The following is a 26,860-nucleotide window of genomic DNA, read 5'->3' on the forward strand; positions in this document are numbered from 1 at the left end:
AGCATTTGCAGTAGCCGTAGTATTTTGACTTCCCAGATGGGAATTGGACATTTTCATAAACTTGCAATTAAAAGTATAATAATTATTTCTGTAATTAAAAATGGACTATGTACAATTCAACATGGTTTAGTTTGGCTTTTTTTCTTATCATGCAGGTTGCTGTAGAGATGCTTCTTTTGTTGAAACCAAGAAGAACAAAGTCACACCCTTTGGCAAATTATCATTATGCTGGTAAGTTCCAAAAAAGTTGGGGAAAGAAAGAAAGAAAAAGAGGGAGAGAGACAGAAAGAAAGAAAGAAAGAAAAGAAAGAAAGAAAGAAGCTGTTGGGTGCTGTCAGCTTGAGTGCTGAAAAGAAGGAGTTAATCAGTGGAAAGTAAAAATATCAGTGGTTCTTGCCCATATGTTTCCTCCAGGTTCAGACCAGTGGACACCTGCTGAGAAAAAGCTATTCAACAAAGCACTCTCCACGTACAGCAAAGATTTTATTTTGGTACAGAAAATGGTAAGACATTCTCACCTGTTTTTCAGACCTAGAAATTATGATGGTCAGGTTGCCAATTGCTTGTTATTCCCCAACCAAGCTGATTTGGAAGTTCAGGGTCTGAAATTAGAATTTCACACTCCTGAATTTGTGATGGTGCATTTAGTTTTCTTTTACAGTGCCTGTTATAGGCAGCGTGAGTTCTCTGCCTAACTTCGACAGAAATAGTTGTCAGAGAAAGGCTGAAACAGAGTATGAATGAGTTTGCACGTGACAGAAGGGAGAGCCCTTGGTTTCAAGTCGCTTCTGACCAGCTACGAAGTTCACTGGGTGACATGGGCCACATAGGTTATTTTTCTTTTGGCTTGCCTACCTTAGAAGTTAGTTATTGCCTGAGCTAAAGCAGGATACCTTCTCCATCCCACCATCCAGATCTCTATGAAATGTCAACAGGGATTAATATGAGTGTGTAGGAAGACTATTTCAGTATAACCCAAAGCCCGGTTCTTCTATCCTTTAAACCTATGCATAACCTGGTTACATATCCAAAGTGGATCCACACTATGGCACTATGATTTACTTTTCTGGGCATCAGCCACATGGAGAGAAGGAACTCCATTCTGCCGGTGACTTGGGTGAAGGAGTAAGATGTCTCCACCCATCCTCCAACCAGTGAGGTTCTGACAATCAGAAGCAGGAGCCCAATATCTAGGTGTCGGCAGTGGCCAGGAGCACCTTCGCACAGTTAAAACTTGTGCACCAGCTGCGCCTATACCTTGAGATGCCAGATCTGGCCATGGTAGTCTTAGTTACATCCTGTTTGGACTACTGCAACACTCTCTACATGGGGCTGCCTTTGAAGATAGTTTGTAAGCTACAACTGGTCCAGAGATCGGCAGCCAGGTTGCTAATTGGAGCGTCGCTCAGAGAGAGAACTACTCGCATGCTGCAGCAGCTCCACTGACTGCCAGTCTGCTTCTGGGCTAAATACAATGTGCTGGTCATTACCTTTAAGGCCCCAAATGGCTTGGGTCCAGGCTATTTGACGAACCGCATCTCCCACTACATATCAACTCGGACTCTGTGGTAATTGGAGGAAGCCCTGCTCTCAGTCCCGCCCCCATCTCAAGCATGGCTGGTGGGAACAAGAGAAAGGGCCTTCTCTATGATTGCCCCCCACCCCTGGAACTCCCTACCTAAGGAACTAAAGATAGCCCCTTCGCTCCTCACCTTTAAGAAATAGCTGAAGACATACTTCTGTTCACTGGCCTACAAGGAGAAGGAGGAATAGATAAGGGCATTGCTATTATACCGCTAGCTCAGTTGACATCTTTAGTAATGCTCAGTTTATATGCCCCCAAGGAACTCTGTTGACTCCAGGAAATTGACGCTTCTGTTTTATGTTTGTTTTATGTCTAATATAATAGGTTGTGTTTAAATCTAATCCTAATCTGCTAAATTATAATCTGTTTTTATATGATGTGTAGATTAATTTTCGTTATTATGGTCTATTAGCTGTTATGTTCAGGCATTGAATTTCTGCCTTTTCTTGTGACTGGAACCCGCCTTGAGTCCCTTCGGGGAGATAGGGCAGAATATAAATAAAGTTATTATTATTATTATTATTATTATTATTATTATTATTATATTATTCATTAATTCCATTTGCTTGTTGCAGCCTCTCTGGCTAGTGGGAGACAGTGGGAATGCCATCCATTGTGCCCCAGAAAAAAACCCCTTCTTTCTGTGTAGCTGATTCTGGTGAATCATGTTTGAGTTTAGGGCAATAGCTACTACTTACCTCTACAACCGTAGTATCTAAGTAACTAGTGTACAATTCTAGACAAAACCAATAATTTTAAAAGACTAAAATACGTTGCAACTCCATATCCATGGTAGCACATCCCTGGCCTTTGTGTAGATCTTATTTCTGCTGGATGGATTCTGTAGAATTGTGCTAGAGGACCTAGGAAATGCCAAGTGATGACCCCTCTCTTGGCCTAGCAAGATCCTACAGTGTGAGTCTATGATCAGCTACCATAAAATAGCCTGGAGAGCCTAGAAAATACCCAGAGAGGATATATTTGATTGGGTAAGTGAAACCATAGCTATTGGTCTCACTGGTGCAGGGGTTTACTGTATATAAAAACATTCATTACTTGAAACTGGACAATTTTAAAACTGGTCAAAAGAAATCGGATTAGTGCCACTAGTTGCAAACTGGATAAGATTAATAGTGCCTGAAGGCTTTAGTTAAAAAGCAATGCTTTTATTGTGTGCCAAAATTATACCAGAGTTGCACCAATCAGACCCCCACAGGGGAGGTATTCCACCTTACCAAGGTATTGTTCCCAGACAAGTATAGGCTTTTGATAAAACACAACATATTAACCAAAGCATGAACTATGAACACTTTTAATTTTGTCTCTGGCTTCATGTAATAAAGTTTCAGTATATCTGATTGATTAATTGTAGGTGAAGTCTAAGACAGTTGCACAATGCGTGGAATACTACTACACCTGGAAGAAAATCCTGCATTTAGTAAGAAAGCATAGAACACGCCTAGCAGAAATAAAAGACGAACATCTGGTAAGCCATATTAAAACTGCACTTAAAAGATGAAATTCAGGTGTTTTGAGTTAAATGTAGTTGTGACCTTTGGGGGCTGATGTAGGTAGAAAAACAAGAAATTAAAGAAAGTAGTTTTGTGCATGTTGTAAACATTGCAGATGGAGGTATTATTTTTTCCCTGCAGTCATCAAGGGCCTGGTGTTTTACTTGCTTCCATGCATAAGGTGTGTTCCCCCCCCCCCCAAATTTAAGACATATTAAGATAGTCTCAGGGCATTATTAGTCAGTGTAAAGCTCATGCTGTGCAAGCAGATAGTCCCATATTCAATCCCTAGCATTTCAAGTCAGAAGGATTGGGTACTTGGTGATATGAAGTTGATGGGAACCTCTGTCTATGGAAGTACAGTATCCATGGGTTCTGCATCCATGAATTCAAGCAACCATGGCTTGAAAATATTTTTTTGGGGGGGGGATTGAAAAATCTACCTTAATTTTGTCACACAGCGAGCATTACACACTGATGTGTAGGCACATCCTGTTGTCGCCTCCCAACATTTTACATATCCCCAGATTCTTTCTCTGGTACTTGCTTGAGTTGTATGTCATGTTATTACATAGCAGAGCTCCTCAAATGTCTACGCCGAGAGCTGGTTCACAGTCCCTCAGACTGGGGGGAGGGGAACATGAACCAATTCTTCTGCACACTGCACATATCTTATTTGTCGTACAAAAAACAAAAGAGCAATATAGTATTTAAAATGAAGAGCAATTTTAACATAAACTTACCAGTATTTCAATGGGAAATGTGGGCTTGCTTTTAGCCGATGAAAGAGTCAAGTTAATTAGGATTGTTTTTGTTGTGTGCCTTAATAATGATGATGATGATGATGCAAAGACTCTGGTACAAGCCAGTAAAGGTGGTCCCAGTGGTGATCGGCACACTGGGTGCAGTGCCTAAAGTCCTTGGCCTGCACTTAAACACAATCAGTGCTGGCAAAATTACCAGCTGCCAGCTGCAGAAGGCCACCTTATTGGGATCTGCACGCATTATTTGCCGATACATCACATAGTCCTATTCACTTGGGAAGTGTCCGATGTGTGATCCAATACAACAGCCAGCAGAGTGATCTTGTTTGCTGTGGGCTCATCTTATTGTGTTTCAAATAACAACAAGAAGAAGAAGAACAACAACAACAACAGCAACAACAACTTTATTTTTATACCCCGCCACCATTTCCCCGCAGGGACTCCGGTGACTTACAAAGGGACAAGCCCAAAAATATACAGATTAAAATAAATACAATAAAGTAAAATCAACAACAACACATCAGAAAAAAAAATTCACGGTCACAGCAATATTTTAAAAACAGTATCATGGCTGAACGATTAAGTGCTGAATGCGGAGGGTTTAGGTATGTGCGATGGTTCCTAAATAGAGCCAGGGGAAAGTACAAGATTTAATTCAAATTCAATAAGGTCCAGCTGGGAGGGTAATGTCCCTAGCCATTTAAAGTGTCAAGATTACAGGTGGGAGGACCAACTAAAGTGCAGGAGCTATGGTGAGATTGAACCAATTCTCTGGTGAAACTGCCTAATCAAATGCACAACGGAACCAGGTTTTTAAGTCCTTGCAGAAAGTGGATAGAGTAGGTGCCAATCTGATCTCCTTTGTTAGAGAGTTCCAGAGCCGAGGGGCCACCTTCAAGTAGTTTCAGACTTGGGACAACCCTCAGTCTAAAGTTTAGGGTGGGAACTGGGAAAATGACCCTGGGGAGCTGGGCCTTATTTTGGGGACTCCTGTTATATAAAGGACATCATGTTACTTCACCATTGTACATTATAGAACTTGACCATCCATGGATGTGGGTATCTGGTTGGAAATGGGGGTCCTCGAACTAAACACCAGTTGATATGAGGGGCCCACTGTCCTACCAGTCTGTGTACACAGTATCAAGATGTACAGAGAAATACTCTGATCTGGTTAAGGAACTTAACCAGATCACTTTTTGGGTGCAAGAAAAATGTTAAATTTCTAAACACGGATGCAATGGTAAGAGTAAAGATAGAAGCAACATTTTTAGAACAGTGGGAAGAGGCAGAAAAGTGCCTTTGCCACATTACATAAATGTACTGCTTTGTTTCTTGGGATAAGTTATGGGAGATACCATCTTACAAGGAATGCAAGAACTCATTCCCTCCTTAAGAAAAGGAATGAACATTCTTGCATACTAAACAAAGAATAAAAGGAAAAATAGTCACCTTCGCTAAAGACAGAAATATTTTTACGAAGCCATTAGTGTGTGTTTAGGAACACATCGTTCATCTGCAAAAAAGAAATTCGAACTAAGGAAGATATTTATTTTGTCTCCATTTTCATAGTTTACCGACTAACAAGGTAAAGTCAGTTTATGTATGTTTTACTCTGATGTGCTTGTTTGTGAAGAAATCAAGGGTTTCTTAACACTAATTTGCTGTTCATCATTTTCCCCCTCCAGACAAGTGAAGAGGAAGAGTTAGAGGAAGAGGAGCAGCCAGAGGAAGACAGAAAATCTGTCAAAGAAGAGGAAGTTGAAATCCGGATTGATCCTCCGCCGATTGTTGCTTCTGCACCTATTAACCTGCCTTCTCTGCAAAGCATCATGCTTCCTGTCACCTCATTTTCCTGTGAAATGCCAGACTGTGGAGCTGTAGGTGTATTTGATAATGGTTCATAGTCATTGCAGAAACAAGTGGGTGTGAAGGGAGAAGGGCTTGTGCAGATCCTTTTATATAGAAATGAAGAAATTGTTATTAGAGGCAGAACCTTGAAACATTGAGGGCATTATAGCATGAGGGTGGGAGTATGCAGTTTTGTGTGTATCTGGAGCAACTTGAGAAACTGCAAGTTGCTTCTGTTGTGAGAGAATCGGCCGTCAGCAAAGACGTTGCCCAAATATTTTACCATCCTGTGGGAGGCTTCTCTCATGTCCCCACATGAGAAGCTGGAGCTGACAGACAGGAGCTCACCCTGCTCCCCAGATTCGAACCGCTAAGCTTTCGGCCAGCAGTTCTCCCGGCACAAAGCTTTAACCCATTGCACCACCGTATAGTATGCAATTATGGCTGTTTAATAATGTGTGACGGTGCTGCTTATTGATAATGTCGTCATGTGTCAGTTGCATTTCAGATTTCCCTTTGTTTTATGGGCATACCTTTTAATTCTTGGGAGAAACATTTTGCCTTCATTTTCCAAACAGCACATTTCTGCCCTTGACTAAGATAATAAATAGTGAAATCTCAGAAGTCGGGATGTAGCGCAATGGGTGTTCCCCTTGAGATCCCAACCCAAAAGTTCCAAGAACAGAACAAATTTGGAAGGCATTTATTTTAATATTTTATAGATAGCTTTTTAAGAAAAAGTGAAAAAATGTGGGTTATAAACTAAAACAATAATGGAATTAATAAAATACTTAAGGAATTTCATGTCTCATTGAAACAAAAATTTATAAACGACTTAAAAAAATTACTTGCACCACCACAGTTCTGACAGATGAGAAAGTTGTATTCTTTTACTCTGTTTATACAATTATATTCTGATTTTTTGTAAATTAAGCTCAAAGCAGAGTCCCGAAGATAAGAAGTAACCTCTAAATCTGCTTCATAGTGTTCATATGTGTTGAAGATAATTAATATGAATGGATATCTGTTAAGAGGCTCAACTGTGTGTGTATTCACAATGTCAGATACTCCCATGCTGCTCTTTATACATGAATAATGTTAGGCGAGTGGACTTGTATAGCAGAGTAACTTACTAGCAGCAGCGTAACCCAGCACCAGTTGCCCAAAGTGATAAAAAGAACAAAAACACATAGATCAATGTTATCTCTTCCATAGGAGGCTTTCCTTTGTAGTAAAATAATATAGTTGCACTATTTACAATAACAAGGTTTCCACAACACAAATAAAGCCCTTTATACTTCCTTCTTTGCTTCCATGCTGGGCTTCTTCCTCATGAAGATAAACAGCTTCCCTCTCACAGAGCCTGCTCTCACAACGAACTTATACTGGCACTTCACACAATAGTTTTTTTTACACACAGCAGCCTTTATACTGGAGCTTTGCACATGAGGCCCTCTACATGGGACTTCTTTACCGAAGTTTCTCACACCAGGCTTTGTCATAGACTGAGGCCTACCCCACACTGTGAGGCCTACCACACACAGAGGCTTCTCTCACAGACTGAGACCTTTCTCCCACTGAGGTTTACCTCATACTCCCAGCTACTAAGCTACAGGCACACCTGTTTATATAAAACTGCAGCTTTTGCTGAGTCATGGCATCCTTTTAACCCTTTCAGTTCTTGACTCACACTTCTGTAATTAAAAATATCTACTTCATTTTTAATATTTCTGACACATCATAAGTTCATGCTGATTGGTGGATTCTGAGAATCAAGGGAACAATTTTTTCCAGACTTTGGACATGCCTCAGAGAACAATTTAATGGTTTGTTTTTGATAGTTTGTCTTGTTTTTCCTCCTAGATGTTCAGCTCCAGACAAGCCCTGAATGGCCACGTCCGCATTCATAGTAGCACAAATCCTGCAGCAAAATCCCGCTCTGGAGGTGGTGGTACAAAGCAGAAGCCCACCCCCCAGAACAACGACTATTGCTCTCTCAAGAGCTCCCCAGCTCACAGTACCACAAGTGGCGAGACTGAACCACCCACGGTTTTCCCTTGCAAAGAATGTGGCAAGTGAGTAAACATGCATCTGTGACAAAACAGAGGCGTTTGCTGTTCCCCATTAAAAACCACAGATAAAACTAGAGCCCCATTGAGATAAGAGAGATGTTGCCACATTCTTGTTGGTAACTCTGACACGATCAAAAGTGGACAACTTCTGATGGGTTCCAGGGCCTTTTGTAGGGTGAGTGTGTGTGGTTTGTGTGAGAAAAAGTGAGCTGCAGGTCACATTGGAGACTTATGGCATGTCATTTTGTCACTGTTCATCCTTGTATGAACAATGACAACATTGTAATGTTATCAACTGTTTTCAAGATGGCAACCAACTATTGTGAGATTTGTTTATTTATTGTGTCAGGAGCAGACCAAACAGTTGCGTTGCATTTTTTAACAAACAAACAAAGAAAACACAAAGTTTGCAATCTTGGTAGTTGATTAAATGTCCTTTGACCAGTAGCTGGCCACCTGAAGTGCCTCTGGTGTTGCTGCAAGAAGGTCCTCCATTGTGCATGTGGCAGGGCTCAGGTTGCATTGCAGCAGGTGGTCTGTGGTTTGCTCTTCTCCACACTCGCATGTCATGGATTCCACTTTGTAGCCCCATTTCTTAAGGTTGGCTTTGCATCTTGTGATGCCAGAGCGCAGTCTGTTCAGTGCCTTCCAAGTCGCCCAGTCTTCTGTGTGCCCAGGGGGGAGTCCCTCATTTGGTATCAGCCATTGATTAAGGTTTTGGGTTTGAGCCTGCCACTTTTGGACTCTCGCTTGCTGAGGTGTTCCAGCGAGTGTCTCTGTAGATCTAAGAAAATGATTTCTTGATTCAAGATTTATTGTGAGATGCTAGCATTATATAATGGCTTGAGTGTTGGACAAGAACTTTCAGAGACTAGGATTCGAATCCCCATTTTGCAATAAAAATCCACTGGCTATTGTTGGACAAGTCATACTTTCTTAATCTAAGTAGGTATAGGGTTGTGATACATCAGAAGTAACTTGAAGGCACACAATGCCAACCATAGTTAACTGTCATGGGCCAGACTTGCTTTATGGCACTGAGGCTTTAGTTAGTTGCCGTAGAAATTAAAATTCCAGGAAACTTGGTGGGATTGACTCTGAACATCCATCATATTTTGCTTTTAAGAATTTGAGTTTGCACATCCAGAAATGTGCAAATTTAACTGGTGTCACTTTGCTGTCCTGTTAATTAATTATACATGCCTAAGTCCCACAATGGCCCATACGGCATGGCCACTACAACTACTAGCATCCTCCTAACCTTCATAGTCAGTCATCAAGGGATTCTGGGGCTTGTAGTCCAAAAAGTAACTTTTCCAAATTCTGTTTTGTTATCCATTCAATTGACATTCACCAGATTTTGGGACATGAGATGTAAAACACATACGTAGGCATACACAACCTTATGTTCTGAAGTATTGTTCCTCCTTATATATGTTGCCTTCTCACTTCTTTTCCTTTCTTTTGCCATGTGCCAGGATGTTTTTCAAAATCAAAAGTCGCAATGCACACATGAAAACACACCGGCAACAAGAAGAGCAGCAAAGGCAGAAAGCCCAAAAGGCTTCTGTTGCAGCAGAAATGGCAGCCACAATTGCAAGGACTACGGGGCCAGCGGGACATGACTTGATTTCACTGGATCATCTGGATTTGATAAAACAGGTTGAACAAGTTGACCTTGGTAGTGATGTGGTTCAGGAATTGGGCGCAGTCATTGACGGTGCGGAAGCGATCGACCCCGTCCTCTTACTGGAAGAAGACGATACAGAATTACTTCAGGATGATGTTGAGCTGTAAAAGCCAGAACCACGGCCTGTAAAATTGTAGGTGCCACGTGAAATTGGTTGCCTCCACAGAGAAGGGCTAGATCTCAATTTCTGTTTATTTGCTTGTTTTTTGCTATGTGAATATATGGAGTGTTTTATCTCAGATTGGTGGGGTGGGGTGGGGAAGATCTGATTTTTTTACTATTTTTTATTTCAATAACTTGGTTTCAAAATATGCAGAGCTGTTAATGGTCTGTCTTCTATCTATCTTAGAAACAGGTATGTTGTGAGAAGCTGGGGGTTTTCTTTCCTTCCCATTTCTTGAGAAGCCCCAAGTTCTTTAGTTCCTCAGGGTTTAATTCCTCCTCTTCCATGAGCCAAACCCATATAATTAGAAATGTTTTAATGTCTGTGATGACAACAAGTGCTTCCAAATAGACCGGTTCAGTCATCCCATAGTCGTCGTTATTATAAATGCAGCTTGAACCCAGAGTGGATTGGTGGCATCCCTGAGATGCAAAGATATAGTTTGTCTGATGGTCCCTGGACTTTTAAGGCCTTATTCCTGCAGAGACTGGTTTAGGTGAATTCACAACAACTGGGGAAAGCTTGTTTCCACAGTATCAAAAGTTCTGTGTCTATGGCTTTGTATGTGGATTGTTTAGTGATTGCACACATCTTCCCAAACACAACAACAATAATAAACAACTTCATATATATCCCGCGCCCTCTCCAAACAGGACTCGGGGCAGCTTTCAAGAAGTGAAAACAATAACATTGAAAAGTTTTCTTGCAGGACTAGACACTTCTGGAACCTACCATCGACATGATTATGGGAATTGTAGACCCAAAAAGTTTGCCAGGCTCTGCAAAACCTATTGTACTAAATCCAAACCTAGTCCAAACTAGAATCAGATTTGCATAAATGTTGATTTAGCCTTCAGTTTGTTTAGCAAGTCTATTCTAGTTGAAATAGCAGTTGAAGTTTAGCCTATTTAGAGTCGTTTTTTATGCCAGGTTTATGTTAAACCAGTGGTAGGCAATTCCTAGAGAACTGGTCCATGCAGGATGTTGGCGGGCTCTCTGCTCCCACCATATCCATGTTGGACTTTTGTTTTCTTTCATTTGAATGTTTTCACACTTAGAAAGCTCTCGTCTTCCAGGAGGCATGAGGGTCATTATCACTTTAGATAATGAGCCGTTTTAGTGTTTTTACAAATCGCAAAGTAAACTGGTTTACTTCTTGGTTTCTAGAAGGCCTCTGCTGGACCTCAAATAGCCTGACAGACAAAGAGAAGTTGCTTCCTCCACACCTAATGGGAATGGGGTCATGTTTAGTTAAAAGATAGTCAAAAGAACAAATGGTTAGGGACCTTAAATTGAGCATTGGGACCTATTTATGGCTTACAGTCTGCACTTTACCCACGCTGCACTGAACAAATAAAGGTGGGTCCACAAAATTATCTCCTCTTTCCCTCCATAAAGATTTCACCTTGCAAGAACTTTCCAATAACTCCTCTCTGCACCCTGCTTGTATTTCTTTTCCAGAGCCAGACATGTGTAGTTGTTTGCATCCTGGTCACTGTGTATAAATGTGAAAATTAGAAGGATAAACAGAGTCCCTTTACTCTGTTCATGCCTGGTCATGAGTATTATCATAGAGCTAAATTATAAGAAAATCATAAAGAGTTTGGTAGTCTTAGAAAAATCATCTCTGACACCCCAACTCTGTCTATATTGTCATATTCTGAACTCAGGATTAAAAGCTGTGACATGATTAAAATGTAAATTAATCCCTTGGATCATTAGGGCCTAAACACTTCTCTGTATGGAGCATCCCTTCCCATGGTAGTAAGGATAAAAGTGACATGCCTCTAAAGCAGGCATGGGCAAGCTTAGGCCCTCCAGGTGTTTTGGACTCCAATTCCCAACAGCCGGTAGACTGTTAGGAATTGTGAGAGTTGGAGTCCAAAACACCTGGAGGGCCCAAGTTTGCCCATGCCTGCTCTAAAGCATTCCCAGTTAAAACTGTAACTTCTCCGCAGTAATTAATGGTTGAAAAGTGAGCCAAGATGTTCACACAAATTTTTGCCAGGAAACAGTTTTTAGGCACTGGCTTTCCAGGCAACATTAACCCAATATTAATCTCAGATTGGGTGTAATTCTGCATGGGAAAACAATGAATCGGGCCTATATAAGAGTTTACAATTAATACTCAATATGTTAAAAACTCAGGTTTCGACGGTTGGGAATATTGAAAGCTCTGTCCAAGTAGTCAACGAACACTGCAAGGATTTTTCCTTTTACAGTCATACCGGCATGGAAAGAGATCCTGCCAGCCTTTGAATGCTCTAATCCCTGGTCATTAATTTTTACTTGTTCTTCAAAGGAAGATTAGCCAGAGAGAATTGGGGATGAAAGCCAATCATGGTCTGTTTTCAGAAGGAAAGTTGGAGACTGAGGACCTCATCACACTGGAGAATGAATCCACTTAAAATCTGGTTGCTGCCTCCTGCAGAATTCTGGGGTTTGTAGTTCAGGGAGGAGTCTTTAACAGCTTCACTAAACTACAAACCCCAGAATTCTGTAGGAGACAGAAAATGGATTTAAATTGGATTTGTTTTCTAGTGTGATGAAGTAATGAGAGTCTTCAAAATCTTCAACAATTGCGGCTTTTCCCCTTTCCAGATTGCAATTGTAACTTGTAGCCTGAATTTGGAAAAGTTGCTTTTTTGGATGATAACACAATTTCCTAGCCACATGGCAATACTGGCCTGGAGATTGTGAAAGCCACAACTATAAAAAAAATCAGGTTTCTGAGTTTTGTTTTTTACTTGTATGCTGAAAAGGTGTAGTCAAGTAATAGAAAAGAATTAGTCAAGCCAAAAGGGTTACACTTCACCTTCAGCACGGTCATTCACATTTTCTTTCACTGTATATCACTGTTTATAATGCACCTTGTTTACCTCATTTAGGAGGAAGTTAATATTGGTCTTGTATAGAATAATCAATGTATCAAAATTTATTGGGGTCGTTGGCCATGACAATAAAAAATATATTAAGTTAAAATCCACACAAGAAGAAATAAAATATTTGCACACAAGTTTGCAGTCCACTAGGTTACATGATACTAGATTTTTGTCAGAATTTTGTAGCAAATTCTGCTGTTATTTGATTTCTTATATAAATTATTCAGAAGGTTTTTTTTTTTTTTTTAGAGAAACTGTTTTTAGTCGTGAGCAAGAGGAGCTTTTCCAGGCTTTTGAAGAAAGAGCAATTAAACAAATTAATGGGTTGCTGTGAGTTTTCTGGGCTGTCTGGCCATGTTTCAGAAGCATTCTCTCCTGTCGTTTCACCCACATCTATGGCAGGCATCCTCAGAGGTTGATAGGTCTGTTGGAAACTAGGCAAGTGGGTTTCTATATCTGTGGAACTAGCCAGCCCCACTTGCCTAGTTTCCAACAGACCTATCAACCTCTGAGGATTCTTGTCATAGATGTGGGCAAAACTTCAGGAGAGAATGTTTCTGGAACATGGCCATACATCCCGGAAAACTCATAGCAACCCAGTGATTCAGGCCACAAAAGCCTTTGACAACACATTAAACATATAATGTGAGCTGTCTTCCATTCCTTCTTTACCCTAAATATAAAGGTTGGGTCTACTCAGCAGAGTAGTCTTTACAGCAGAAAGTATGTGATTTCTGGGAATTTGTCCACAGTCCCACCTTTCCTATTGTTCCAGAAGAGGAGATAATACATAGTTCTTGCAACAGAGCCTTCTGATTGGTCTGATTTATATTTGAATACAGTGTTGAGAAGCTACCCAAGAGGCTATATGGAAATTACTTAATTGAGGCACCTGTTTAAAACATTAAGTCTTCCTTAAGTTGACGATGTCTTCCAGATGTTTCTGAACTGAAGCTCACACAATTGAATTTACTGGCTGGAACTAACAGGAGATGCAATCCAAAAACCTGGAGAGCATGTTTCCTATATGTGCTATAGATTATTGTGTCCTAAAATACCTCTCTAGTGTGAATATGCAGAGTGGTTTGGTTGGTGATTGACATTCACAACTAGAAGTTGATACTACCTATCTAGTATTCTTACACCGGTAGAAGAATTGCTTGTATTGTGATCCCTATAGACAGTGGATAGATAAGGCCACAGTGCATTAGTTATCAAATGTTGGTTGATAGTAAAGGGCTTCAGTGGTTACAATGCTGTTAAACCAGCTTTTTGCAATTACTATTAACTTTCATGATTTTTTGACATGTGGCAACCAATGGTTCTTCCAACACTGAGATTTCCAGCTGCAATCTCTTTTCAAAATTGTCATTTCCTTGTTGGAGAGAAGAGGGATGCATGAAAAGATGTTGAGCTTTCTACCTATCGTTGGGTTCACTGCATTTGAAGAGATCTCATAGGGATCCCAAACGAAAGAGAGATTGACATTTCTCAGCTCATTCCTCTTTTCTTTGGCAACACGGAAATTGACATTTTGGAGGATTGTGCTACTGAAATGGTAGCTTTTGGGGATTACATTGGGAGACATAACCACAATATGATGCCCAGGGCATTATATTGCCCCCAAGTAAACTGTTCAAACTGTGAAGCACACACTGTGCCGTGGCTTCAAAACCACAGGGTTATTGTAACAAACAAGTGAACAAATCCTAAATGTATGTTTTTGTTTCATGCCAGTGGCTGCCATCCTTTGCTCCTCCAGGTCTTTTGAACTACAGCTCCCAGAATTCCTGATTATTGGGCAAGCTGTCCAGGGCTTCTGGGAGTTGGAGTCCCAAACCAGATGACCAAAGGTTGGACACCATTGTTTTATGCTGCCAGAAATAATACAGAGCTTTGGATGTGGCTTACAGGAACCAAAGAGAATCTCAAAACAACCCCTGGAAGAATATTGGCGCATGTGCTACTTTTCTATGTAAATCCTGTATTCCTAAAAATGTGTAGTGATACATATGATCACAACTTTTTAAAAGAAATTTTGGGATATTGTTCCTCCTATGCTTATGCTTCACGTGTATGACAGCATGGTTTCTATTGCAAGTTAGATTAAGAATGTACATAACAAAAGAAAAAAAGAAAACTATTTTTTATGGAGAAATCTTATTTTCAGACATTTTACTGTTGTTTCCTTGTTACAGAAAGGCTATAAATAATTTAAGAGGTGTGTGTATTAAAAAAAGTTATAGGGAAAAATACTGTAGTTCTCCTTATTTTAAAGTAAGACTTGCCTGTTATGGCTTAATTGCACCTGATCTGCATGTGCTTTAACTTCAGGATGTAATTTATTCAGGTTTGCACTAAAGATGCTTTAATTTCATAATATATGACATAGTAAGGTTTTTGTTAGTTTCCCTTTTGGGAGGGGTGAATTTTGGGGGCAAGAATCTCGTTTGGTACATAAGAGAGAGAGAGAGAGCACTTTGTATAGAATATTTCAGCCTTTTCTTATATTGACAAATAATTGTATTTGTAAAATCAAAGGGAATCCGTGTAAGCATTCTGCCAAAAAGGACAGTATTTTATACTTTTGATATGATGTACTTTGTTAATTTTTATTTTGTTTTGTTCACAGGGTGAAAAAAATTCTTTTAAATAAATTAATCTACATTTAAAATGTTGGTTGTTGCTGTTTATTTGTTAACTCACTTCTGACTCTTTGTGACCTCATGCACCAGCCCACGCCAGAGCTCCATGTCGGCTGTGGCCACCCCCGGCTCCTTCAAAGTCAAGCCAGTCACTTCAAGGATACCATCCATCCATCTTGCTCTTGGTCGGCCCCTCTTCATTTTTCCTTCAATTCTCACCAACATCATTGTCTTCTCCAAGCTTTCATGTCTTCTTGTGATGTGGCCAAAGTACTTCATCTCTGTCTCTAATATTTTTCCCTCCAGTCAGCAGTCGGGCTTTATTTCCTGGAGGATGGACTGGTTTGATCTTCTTGTGGTCCAAGGCACTCTCAGAATTTTCCTCCAACACCACAGTTCAAAAGCATCTATTCTCCTTTGCTCAGCCTTCCTTATGGTCCAGCTCTCGCATCCATAAGTTACTACGGGGAATACCATTGCTTTAACTATGCCGCTCTTTGTTGCCAGTGTAATGTCTCTACTCTTCACTATTTTATTGAAATTGGTCATTGCTCTACTCCCAAGAAGTAAAAGTCTTCTGATTTCCTGGCTGCAGTGTGCGTCTGCAGTAATCTTTGTGTCTAAAAATACAAAGTCTGTCACCCCCTCCACGTTTTCTCCCTTTATTTGCCAGTTATCAAACAGTCTGGTTACTATAATCTTGGGTTTTTTTATGTTGAATTGCAACCCAGCTTTTGCACTTTCCTCTTTCACCTTGGTTAGAAGGCTGCTCAGCTCCTCCTCGCTTTCAGCCATCAAAGTTGTATCATCCACATATCTAAGGTTGTTAATGTTTCTTCCAGCAATTTTAACTTCAGCCTTGGATTCACCAAGCCCTGTATGTCGCATGAATTGTTCTGCATACAAGTTGAATACAAATTAAAATGTGTACGGACTTAAAAAAAAAAGATTAGGTTTGTGAATGTCCCCTACCAACAAATGTGGACAGTTTATATTATAAAAAGTGTCCAGTGAGGTGTCAAGAGGGCTCAGATATGGTGCTATCAACATCTTTATTCAAGATCTTCATCAATTATTTGGATGACAGGATAGATAGAAGGCACTCGTACCAATCTTGCAGAAGACACCAAATTGGGAGCGATTGTGAATACCCCAAAGCACAGGAGCAGAATCCAAAATGTCTGTAGATTTGAGGGCTCGGCCAAAAGTAACAAAATGCATTTCAACAGGGAGAAATGTACAGTGTTACACTTAGGCAGAAAAAATGAAATACAAAGATACAGAAGAGGGTGACGCCTGGCTCGACAGCAGTCCATGTGAGAAAGATCAGCAATCCATGTGAGAAAGATCTTGGAGTCTGAACATGAGCCAACAGTGTGATGCAGCGGCTAAAACGCCAATGGGATTTTGGGCAGCATCAAAAGGAGTACAGTGTCTAGATCAGTGGTTCCAAATCTGTGGTCCGTGGACCACCAGTGGTCCCCAAGAATGAAAATATGTTCTGCAACCTCTCCATTACTACACCTTTGCCTCATAACCATGCGGCATTGAGAGCTACTGGTCTTGAGAAACCCTCCTACAGTGCCTAGACAACAGAGATGGCAGGAGGAGAGGGGCTGACTACTCACGAAAGATTACTACCACATCAGCTCTAAATTATTAAATATGGTTTTCTGTGGGCAAGCAGATGGTGACTACTTGATGGCATATGTTCTGTATCAGAACTAGAGCTGATGTGGTCTGTCCAAAGCAATTTTCTGAATCAGCATCCGAAATAACCAAACCAAATCTAAAGTTGACCAAAAACAGATGTGTAACTCTTGGTACTAATGTTGGAGAGCGGTCCCTGGCCAAGTGGTCCCTAGTCACAAAAAGATTGCGGACCACTGGTCTATATCAAGGGAAGTCATTCCTGCTGCCCTGAAGACTAGGACATGGAACAATGGCTTCAAATTACAGGAAAGGAGAATCCACCAGAACATTTGAAAGAACTTCCTAACTGTGAGAGATATACAATCACATATATATGCAAATACACAAATACACACACACAAAGCACATATACACAGATTGGGCCACAGCAATGAGTGGCAGCGGACGGCTAGTACAATATAATACTAATACAATATAATAATATATCATAACATTGTAATATAATAGTATATTAATTATAATATTACTGATAATATAATATATAATTATATTATATATATAATATAATATAGTACTGTTTTATTACTGGATATTTGCATATTTGAAGTTGTGTTGCAGTGTTTTTAATTGTGAGCCGCTTTGAAACTCCGTATGGAGAGGTAAAGCATAGAATCATAGAATCAAAGACTTGGAAGAGACCTCATGGGCCATCCAGTCCAACCCCCTGCCAAGAAGCAGGAATATTGCATTCAAATCACCCCTGACAAATGGCCATCCAGCCTCTGCTTAAAAGCTTCCAAAGAAGGAGCCTCCACCACACTCCGGGGCAGAGAGTTCCACTGCTGAACGGCTCTCACAGCCAGGAAGTTCTTCCTCATGTTCAGATGGAATCTCCTCTCTTGTAGTCTGAAGCCATTGTTTTGCGTCCTAGTCTCCAGGGAAGCAGAAAACAAGCTTGCTCCCTCCTCCCTGTGGCTTCCTCTCACATATTTATACATGGCTATCATATCTCCTCTCAGCCTTCTCTTCTTCAGGCTAAACATGCCCAGCTCCTTAAGCCGCTCCTCATAGGGCTTTTTCTCCAGACCCTTGATCATTTTAGTCGCCCTCCTCTGGACATATTCCAGCTTGTCAATATCTCTCTTGAATTGCAGTGCCCAGAATTGGACACAATATTCCAGATGTGGTCTAACCAAAGCAGAATAGAGGGGTAGCATGACTTCCCTAGATCTAGACACTATGCTCCTATTGATGCAGGCCAAAATCCCATTGGCTTTTTTTGCCGCCACATCACATTGTTGGCTCATGCTTAACTTGTTGTCCACGAGGACTCCAAGATCTTTTTCACACGTACTGCTCTCGAGCCAGGCATCCCCCATTCTGTATCTTTGCATTTCGTTTTTCCTGCCAAAGTGGAGTATCTTGCATTTGTCACTGTTGAACTTCATTTTGTTAGTTTTGGCCCATCTCTCTAATCTGTCAAGATCGTTTTGAATTCTGCTCCTGTCCTCTGGAGTATTGGCTATCCCTCCCAATTTGGTGTCATCCACAAACTTGATGGTCATGCCTTCTAGCCCTTCATCTAAGTCATTAATAAAGATGTTGAACAGGACCGGGCCCAGGACGGAACCCACTCGTCACTTCTTTCCAGGATGAAGAGGAAGCATTGGTGAGCACCCTCTGGGTTCGTCCATTTAACCAGTTACAGATCCACCTCACCGTAGTTTTGCCTAGCCCACATAGGACTAGTTTCCTTGCCAGAAGGTCATGGGGGACCTTGTCGAAGGCCTTACTGAAATCCAGGTACGCTACATCCATCTACAGAGAAAGAGAGAGAGGGGAAGATTCTAATGCTGAGGGGGAAAAGGCCTTGCCATCAAGTATAACTCAGGAGTCCCCAACGGACCTGCTCTTGCTACATCTTCACTGTAAACATCCTGGCGAACTCTATGATAAGCGGCGGCAAGAACAGCCCTGCCGGAAGTTTAGCTCTATGAGTCCCTAGTAACCGGAAGTTTGGGTGAAAGAGGGGAAAAAGAAAGATGGCGGCGCACAGGGGATGGAGTGTCTTACGCCGGTTGTGGCAGGTGATAAATCGCTTTCGCGGGGCCGGGAAGGAGGGAGGGAGGACTGGCGTTGGGTCCCTGAAGAGGGGAAACCGCTTTCTCTTGCCGCCCTGTCCTCTTTTGATTGCGACTCTAAGGGAATCTTGAGTTTTCTTGGCCGGCTCCCTTCAGAAAGGCGCGCCTTTGCCTTCCGCCGAGGCTGAGCGAGTGGGGCTTGCCCGCGTTCGCCAGGAGGCTTCCCTTGTGATGCGAGGATTACACCCTGGCCCCCAGAGCCGGAGTTCCACGCCAACTTGGGCCCTCCCGGTGCTTTGGACTTCAAATCTCACAATTCACAACAGTCGGTAGGCTGTATTGTAGGTTTTTCGGGCTATATGGCCATGTTCTAGTAGCATTCTCTCCTGACATTTCGCCTGCATCTATGGCAAGCACCCTCATATAGCCCGAAACACCTACAACAGGGGTCCTTAAACTTTTTATACAGAGGGCCATGTCACAGTCCCTCAAAGTGTTGGAGGGCTGGATTATAATTTGGAAAAAAATGAATAAATTCTCATGCACACATCTTATTTATAATTTATTTATTTATTTATTTCCGTTACTTCTACCCCGCCCTTCTCACTCCCAAGGGGGGACTCAGGGCGGCTTACAAAGGAAGGCACAATTCGATGCCTGTGTCAAAAATACATACATACATAAAAGCAGTCAAACAGTTAACAGGTTAAAAACATCAGTACATAACACAATAGTAAACAATCTCATGGTCAGTGTTCAGAGTTCCATAAATCCATTCCGTTCTGTCAATTCCTGCCCATCAACAAGGTCTTTCCTTTAGCTGCCAGAATGTCCAAAAGCCTGGTCCCACATCCAGGTCTTCAATTTTTTTCTGAATGACAAAAGGGAAGTCGCTGATCTAATCTCCCCGGGGAGAGAGTTCCACAGGTGAGGGGCCACTACTGAGAAGGCCCTGCTCCTCATCCCCGCCAGCCTCACTTGTGATAGAGGCGGGGTCGAGAGCAGGGCCTCCCCAGAAGATCTTAGACATAGGTGGGACATAGAGGGAGATCCGTTCGGACAGATACACTGGGCCGGAACTGTATAGGGTTTTGTAGGTCAAAACCAGCACTTTGAATTGTGCTCGGAATTGGATCGGGAGCCAGTGGAGCTGACACAACAGGGGGGTGGTATGCTCCCTGTATGCTGCTCCAGTGAGCAATCTGGCTGCCTCCTGCTGGACCAGTTGGAGTTTCCGAGCAGTCTTCAAAGGCAACCCCACGTAGAGTGTGTTGCAGTAATCCAATAGGGATGTGACAAGAGTGTGGACCACCGTGGCCAGATCCGACTTCCCAAGGTACGGGCGCAGCTGGCGCACAAGTTTTAATTGTGCAAAAGCTCTCCCGGCCACCGCCGAGACCTGGGGCTCCAGGCTCAGCGATGAGTCCAGGATCAAAATGCAAAAAACAATGCAAATAATGCAAAAAACACTTTAAAACAATAGAATAATTAAAATGAAAAACAATTTAAACAAATATAAACTTATTAGTATTTCAGTGGGAAGTGTGGACCTGAGGAGATAGGGTTGTTGTTGTGCGCTTTCAAGTCATACGTAGGTTGACCCTGAGCGAGGGCCAGTAAATGACCTTGGAGGGCTGTATCCAGCCCCTGGACCTTAGTTTGAGGACCCCTGACCTACAGCAACCCAGCGATTCCAGCCATGAAAGCCTTCGACAATAGTTGGTGGGCTTCAACTATGTGTAAGCCGCCTTGAGCCCCCCTCTGGGATAGAGAAGGGTGGGGTATAAATAAGATACACAAATAAATAAATAAATTGACACAAAACATCTCAATCAATGAAATAACCGATAAAACACAACAAATTTCAGTTAGAAGGGAATTATACAAACCAAGTTATGCACCCCCGCCACAAATGGATTAAAAATATCAGCATTAAAAATGTCAGGGTAGAACTTAGTTCTATTCAGATCCGCCAGTTTAGAGGGTACATTAACCATTGTCAAAGCCTTGATTGAACAGCCTTATGTTCAGCTCTCTCCAAAAGGACTGAATTGTCTGATTTCCCAGGGGAGAGCATTCCAAACCCGGGGGGGGGGGGGGGCACATGTTGGTCTCTGATGAAAAACTATTATACACATAATGGGGATCAAGATCACTAATATGTCCACATCTGTGGCATGGCTGTTTGCAGCTTCTGCATTGAGCCTGACAGGAGGCAATGGGTAGGAAAACTTGAGTGCATGGCTATGCCAGCTGTTTGAGCTAGATATATAGTTCACATTTTTAACATTTCTTGAGATGTGTTTGTTTAAATGCTCAGGATAATGCTTTGTTGGTATGACATTGAATGTTTGCCACGGGGAGATAGGGCAGGATATAAAGGATGATGATGATGATATAAAGAAAGAATATGACAATATTAGCTCATTTAGATCTTTGACAAAGGACAGGAATTGACTAATGGAATGGAATTATGGAACTCTGAAAGACGAACGCTGAGCATGAGAATAGTTTTATTGGTGTGTTATATACCGATTGTTTTTAACTGTGATAATTGTTTTAACTATGGTTTTATACGTTATGTGTATGTTGTGTAGGCATCGAATTGTGACTTTCTGTAAGCTGCCCTGAGTCCCCTCTCGGGGATTGAGAAGGGTGGGGTAGAAATACCCAAAATAAATAAATGCATGTAGAAGGTAAAGGGTAGGATGCAGACCTGAGAGAATGGCAGTGGAGGCATGTAAGAGATCCACGGAGAGTTGGATGTGAATAAAAGGCATGGAAAGAGATTGCAGAATCAAGTGAATGAATACTTTACAGGCAACAAAGTGGCTTTTTTATCATAATGGAATGTGTGTTTAAGACTGCATTTTGAGGCATGATTTTATTTAACTAGCTAATTCTGAAACTGTTGTCCCTGACCAGTGATATATTAGCATAGCTGCCATAATGTACCACTTCTATCATTCTTGTTTTTCTAGGGACAAGACAATTTCCTTGTAAAAAACAGCGTGCCACTAAAGCAACACAACTTTCTACAGTAAGTTTACTGTTTGCAGGCAAGTTTTTAACAGTGCAGTGCACTTCTGCTTAATAGTATCTTCCTCAGTGGGATTTATTCCCTCTTATGGGATTGCAACCTCATACTCATGTTCATATAATATTAATGAAATAATATTTCTTGCTCTCTTTCAGAAACAATCATCTGATGTGGTTTCAGCTTTCAGGAGCCCATACCGAAATTCAGCAGCCTAAGGAGAACACACTGGTAAGTTTGAACCTTTTTGTATATTGCCACTAATTGTGGACATTGACAGAAAAAACTACATTGTCCTGAGATACTTGTTTGGATGTGTTTAAAATGTTTTTCATTGTAACAGTGTTTCTGCCTTTATAATTTGAAAAGAATAATGGCTAAAAATTAATATCTATTCAGAATGTTGCCTTAGGATATGTATACTTATTTGTTTTTCTACCATTACTTATACATGTAGGTTTCTACTTCAGATGAGCCGGATACACTATATAAGAAACTGGCTGTTCTTGTTAAAGGCCACGACAAAGCTGTGTTGGATAGTTATGAATATTTCATGGTGCTTGCCGCTAAAGAACTTGGACTCTCAATTGAAAAAATGTATGTATTACTTTTGTAGTGGCTTAGTTTTTCAAAATTTCCTTTTCCGGAAAAAGCTTACAAAAAGTGGTTGAAGTGCAACTTAAATTTAGCTATTCAATCCTAGTTATTCCTTTGACTTGAATTTTCTTTATTCCACTGGTGGATTAATGGAGAAAAAGGTAGTCACAGCAGCAAGAAAATGGCCTGGGGACACAAGTGGCAAGTAAAAGAAGCATGGGCAATTGTCAGTGGTAGTCCTAGTGGTAGACCATGGACCAGTGCTGATTTAGGATTTATTTGTTGCTCGTCTTTACTCCAGGAAATTAAATAACAAATGTAGCCTGTGGACACAAATATAGTAATGATCCTTGGTCCACTTTGCCATGAGAAGCAATAGCCAATGGTAAACTTGGTGTTTATATTCTTCCCAATATAATGAAGTCTCAGGGCAGAATAGGTAAATAGGCTGTCAAAATTTAAAACACAACTGAATTCCCATCTTTTCTGGCAGACCTATCCAGTCAATTTTAACTAGTGAATTTTGACCTCCTGGGTGAATTTAAATCTGTATTTTATCTGTGTATATTTTTAACATTTTGTTTTAACTTGCTGTTTTGACCTTGTTGTACCATGCCTCAAGCTACAAGGAGAGGCAGGTAATAAATAAATAAATACATCTATTATTATTATTAAAACACAAAGCATAAATTATTATTTTATTAAATAAATTTATTAGATAAAAAACAGTAAAACAATGTAAAACCATATGCACAAAGATGTTGGGGTAGTCCAGTTAGAGCCCAAAGATTGTTGTATGATCTTACTTGGCACACAAATAAAGACAGTGTTTATGACAGCCAAGCTTCTAAAAGAGAGGTAATTCTATAGCCATGGTGCTACCTATCAGTTGCTTCTCTCCCATGTCCTCACATAGTATATTAACTTCACATGGAACTCAGTGGAGTTCCATTTTTATGCAGGCATACAGGAAGAGGCATTCCTTTGATGTCCCAAGCCTCATGGGACCTTGTTTTCATAATTACCTTGAAAGGATATTTAAGCTTTATTGGCCATCAGTGTAACTCTTCCTAAGAATTTCAGTACATCATATAAATAACTGGAGGGAAGGATATTAGAGGCAAAGATGAAGTACTTTGGCCATATAATAAGAAGATAGGAAAGCTTGGAGAAGATAATGGAAATGAAAGGAAAAATGAAAGGAAGAGGGGTTGACTAAGGTCAAGATGGATGGATGTTATCCTTGAAGTGACTGGATTGACATTGAAGGAGCTGGAGGTGGTGACAGCTGATAGAGAGCTCTGGTGTGGGCTATTCCATGAAGTCACAAAGAGTTGGAAGTGACTGAACGAATGTATGATGCCATTCTTATGATATTACTGATAGCACTTTAAATGTGTGTTTTCTCATTTCTCTTTTGAATTGTGGATGAAAGTTCTTTATGTCAGCTAAAATACAGCTGCAGATTATAGATTTCTTCTTGGCGCAGGATTTGTTACTATCAACCTTGATTAAGATCTGTTGGAACTCAGATTTGTAATCTGATAGCCCCCTCCCCTGTTGCATTATTGATGATGAAAGCTACCAGATGGGTAGAAAGAAATGATGTAAAGAGACACATATTTCTATTAAAAATACTTTCTCTTTTAGAGAAGAACCTCAGAAAAAAATTGAGCGTTTCACACTTCTGAAATCAGTGCACATTTATAAGAAGCACAGAGTTCAGTATGAAATGAGAACACATTATCGATATGTGGAGGTGAGTGAGAAGTTGTATGTTTCATTCAGACGTGTGTATGTCAGGATTAAAAAACCTTCTGATCATTGCCTCTGATGTTGAGGAACTGCATTATCTTATGAACAATCTAGCAACTAGATCCACAATTTTTTACCATGCTGGTGGGAATGGTTTTCTAACTCTAAGTTTAAGAATAGGGCACTCATTTTATCTGTATGTGTGAATGTATGTACACATGTTATGCTCTATCTAACACATCAAACTGACCAAGAGCCATATTCAGCCCAATAAATTTCCTTTTTTTTTTTTTGTCATGTCAGGAGCGACTTGAGAAACATCAAGTCGCTTCTGGTGTGAGAGAATTGGCCGTCTGCAAGGACGTTGCCCAGGGGATGCCCGGATGATTTTTGATGTTTTTATCATCCTTGTGGGAGGCGTCTCTCATGTCCCCGCATGAGGAGCTGGAGCTGATAGAGGGAGCTCATCCGCCTCTCCCCGGATTCGAAACTGCGACCTGTCGTCTTCAGTCCTGCCGGCACAGGGTTTTAACCCTCTGCGCCACCGGGGGCTCCAATAATTTCCTGACTCTAGTAGAGCCAGCATGGCTTAGTGGCTTGAGCTTAGACTACAACTCTGAAGGCAAGATTAGCCGTGAAACTCTCCAGGTGGGCAAGTAACACTTGTTCAACATCAGAGGAATGCAAAGACAGACCTCTTCTGAACAAATCTTTCCAAGAAACTCCCGTGAAAAGGCTGCCATGGGTTGGGAATTATTTGAATGCACACAACAACAACAAAGTATTACTGTGTGTATGTGTGGACAAGTCTAGAATCTTAGCCAGAAAATCAAGCCAAAAATCTGGGGCTATGTAGCTGTCAAAGAGGAGGCATTCCCTTCTCAGTAGAGTGATAAAAGGCTAGAGTTTCATCCATCCCAGAGAAACCTAAAAGAAGAACCAGCTCCTTCAATTCTCTCCAAGAGGCACTTTTGGCCTTTTTGACTGCATAGGCAAGAAAATGGCAGCAGTGGCTCTTTTAGGTTTTCCCAGGATGGATTGCTTTTAGCCACTTTGCTCACAGAAAGGAATGGTTTCTTTTTTGGGTAAAAGTAAATACTGTATGTTGACTTTTATCCATAAAGAAACTTCATTGAGTAGAGTTATGAAATCATTTTTAATGCCTTTGTGGGAAAATAGCAGCAGCCTGGAGCCCTCAAGTTATCCATAAGTTATATCAAAATTTATAGTTTTGTCCGCAAAACCTACCCATGAGGTCAACTTATACATGAATAGCTGGATAAAAACAAAGCAAGATTGCACAAACTGCAGTAAACCCCTTGGTAAATCAGATATGATTCATATCTTTTACAGTGGTTATCCTACGTACTTTGGATTGTCTTCCTTGGCATTTAAAAATTATTACATGAAAACTAAAACGTATTTGTTCTTTCAGTTAAAGCATTTAACTGGCAGCACAGCCAATGTTTACTTGGAATACATTCAACGAAATTTACCTGAAGGAGTTGCCATGGAAATAAAAAAGGTATTAAATATGTATTAAGTTTGCTGCATGTAAATGTGACATAGACCTCTCGTTTTAATTATACATCAAAGGATTTCTTTTTTTACTGTCAAAATTCTCCATTAATAGAAAATCTCACCTATGTGTTGGATTTTAAATGTATAATTCACATTAATTATCAATAATTAATTACAGTAGAAGAATTAGAGAGCCTACCAACTGACATATATTTTTGTATTTGTTTTTAGACCAGATTAGAAAGACTTCCTGAACATATTCAGACACCTGTTTGGGATACACTGCCTGAAATAGAAGAAACAGCAGCTAAATCATGAAACATCTAGGCTCCACCTATTTAACTTAAAATAATAAAAGAAATATAAGTTTTATTATGAAAATGCCTTATTAATTTCAACAATACTCGTGCTGCATTGGTTTTAAGGAACCTGCTTTATTGATCACACAGCTGTAATTAGAATTCTGTTCAGAAGATTTGGACGAAAGCAGGTATTTGACAAAACTGTTTTATATACGTCTGTGATTTGTGTAAACAGTTAAAACTGAAATGTGCACGAAGGAAATATTTTATAAATTATTCTATCAAAACTGTTGACTATAGTGTTTAAAGTTCATGTTATTTCCTTTTTGAGCTTTCAGTAATCTAAGACTAATGATATTATTTGCTGAAGCCTTTTCTACTGAACTTCTGACAAAAATGTTACCAAAATCTTCGTTCACGTGGGATTATATAATACAGTTCACAGTATTCCTTAAATGTTAATTTTATATAATTTTAAATAGGATAGTAATAAGCAGTAGGTTATTCAGAGGTGCATGGCTGCATCAGTAGTTTACTAGTAGTTATGCATATGCTGGTTTTGACTTCTCTCCACATTCAAGGGAAGGTACTGTCTTCAGTGCCCTTGATACACACTCTTATTTACAGCTCACAAAGCCCAGTCTATGGACTTTTGTGTGTGTGTGTCAGGAATGACTTGAGAAACTGCAAGTCGCTTCTGGTGTGAGAGAATTGGCCATCTGCAAGGATGTGGCTCAGATGTTTTACCATC

At 40.6% G+C, this 26,860-nt stretch overlaps 2 protein-coding genes across 7 annotated transcripts in view; both read left to right on the plus strand.

Annotated features, from left to right (window-relative positions):
• The window catches only part of TRERF1 (transcriptional regulating factor 1), a 96,443-nt gene extending 83,743 nt beyond the window's left edge, over positions 1–12,700 (plus strand). For all 6 annotated transcript variants that reach the window (XM_060754353.2, XM_067463652.1, XM_060754352.2 and 3 more), the window contains 6 exons: positions 156–231; positions 415–503; positions 2,958–3,071; positions 5,549–5,740; positions 7,575–7,786; positions 9,262–12,700. In XM_060754353.2, the coding sequence (XP_060610336.2) occupies positions 156–231; positions 415–503; positions 2,958–3,071; positions 5,549–5,740; positions 7,575–7,786; positions 9,262–9,580 (1,002 nt within the window). In that variant the 3' untranslated portion in view covers positions 9,581–12,700. The remainder of the gene's footprint in view (positions 1–155; positions 232–414; positions 504–2,957; positions 3,072–5,548; positions 5,741–7,574; positions 7,787–9,261) is intronic.
• Positions 12,701–18,826: 6,126 nt separating this feature from the next.
• On the plus strand, positions 18,827–26,396 carry MRPS10 (mitochondrial ribosomal protein S10). Its single transcript, XM_060754348.2, has 7 exons — positions 18,827–18,903; positions 21,879–21,937; positions 22,093–22,165; positions 22,392–22,531; positions 24,182–24,290; positions 25,722–25,811; positions 26,039–26,396. The coding sequence occupies exons 1-7, from the start codon at positions 18,859–18,861 to the stop codon at positions 26,123–26,125; spliced, it is 603 nt and encodes a 200-aa protein (XP_060610331.2). The 5' UTR covers positions 18,827–18,858; the 3' UTR covers positions 26,126–26,396.
• Positions 26,397–26,860: the final 464 nt, after the last annotated feature.

The sequence above is a fragment of the Anolis sagrei genome, chromosome 1 (genome assembly GCF_037176765.1).
Source record: "Anolis sagrei isolate rAnoSag1 chromosome 1, rAnoSag1.mat, whole genome shotgun sequence".
Lineage (NCBI taxonomy): Eukaryota > Metazoa > Chordata > Lepidosauria > Squamata > Dactyloidae > Anolis > Anolis sagrei.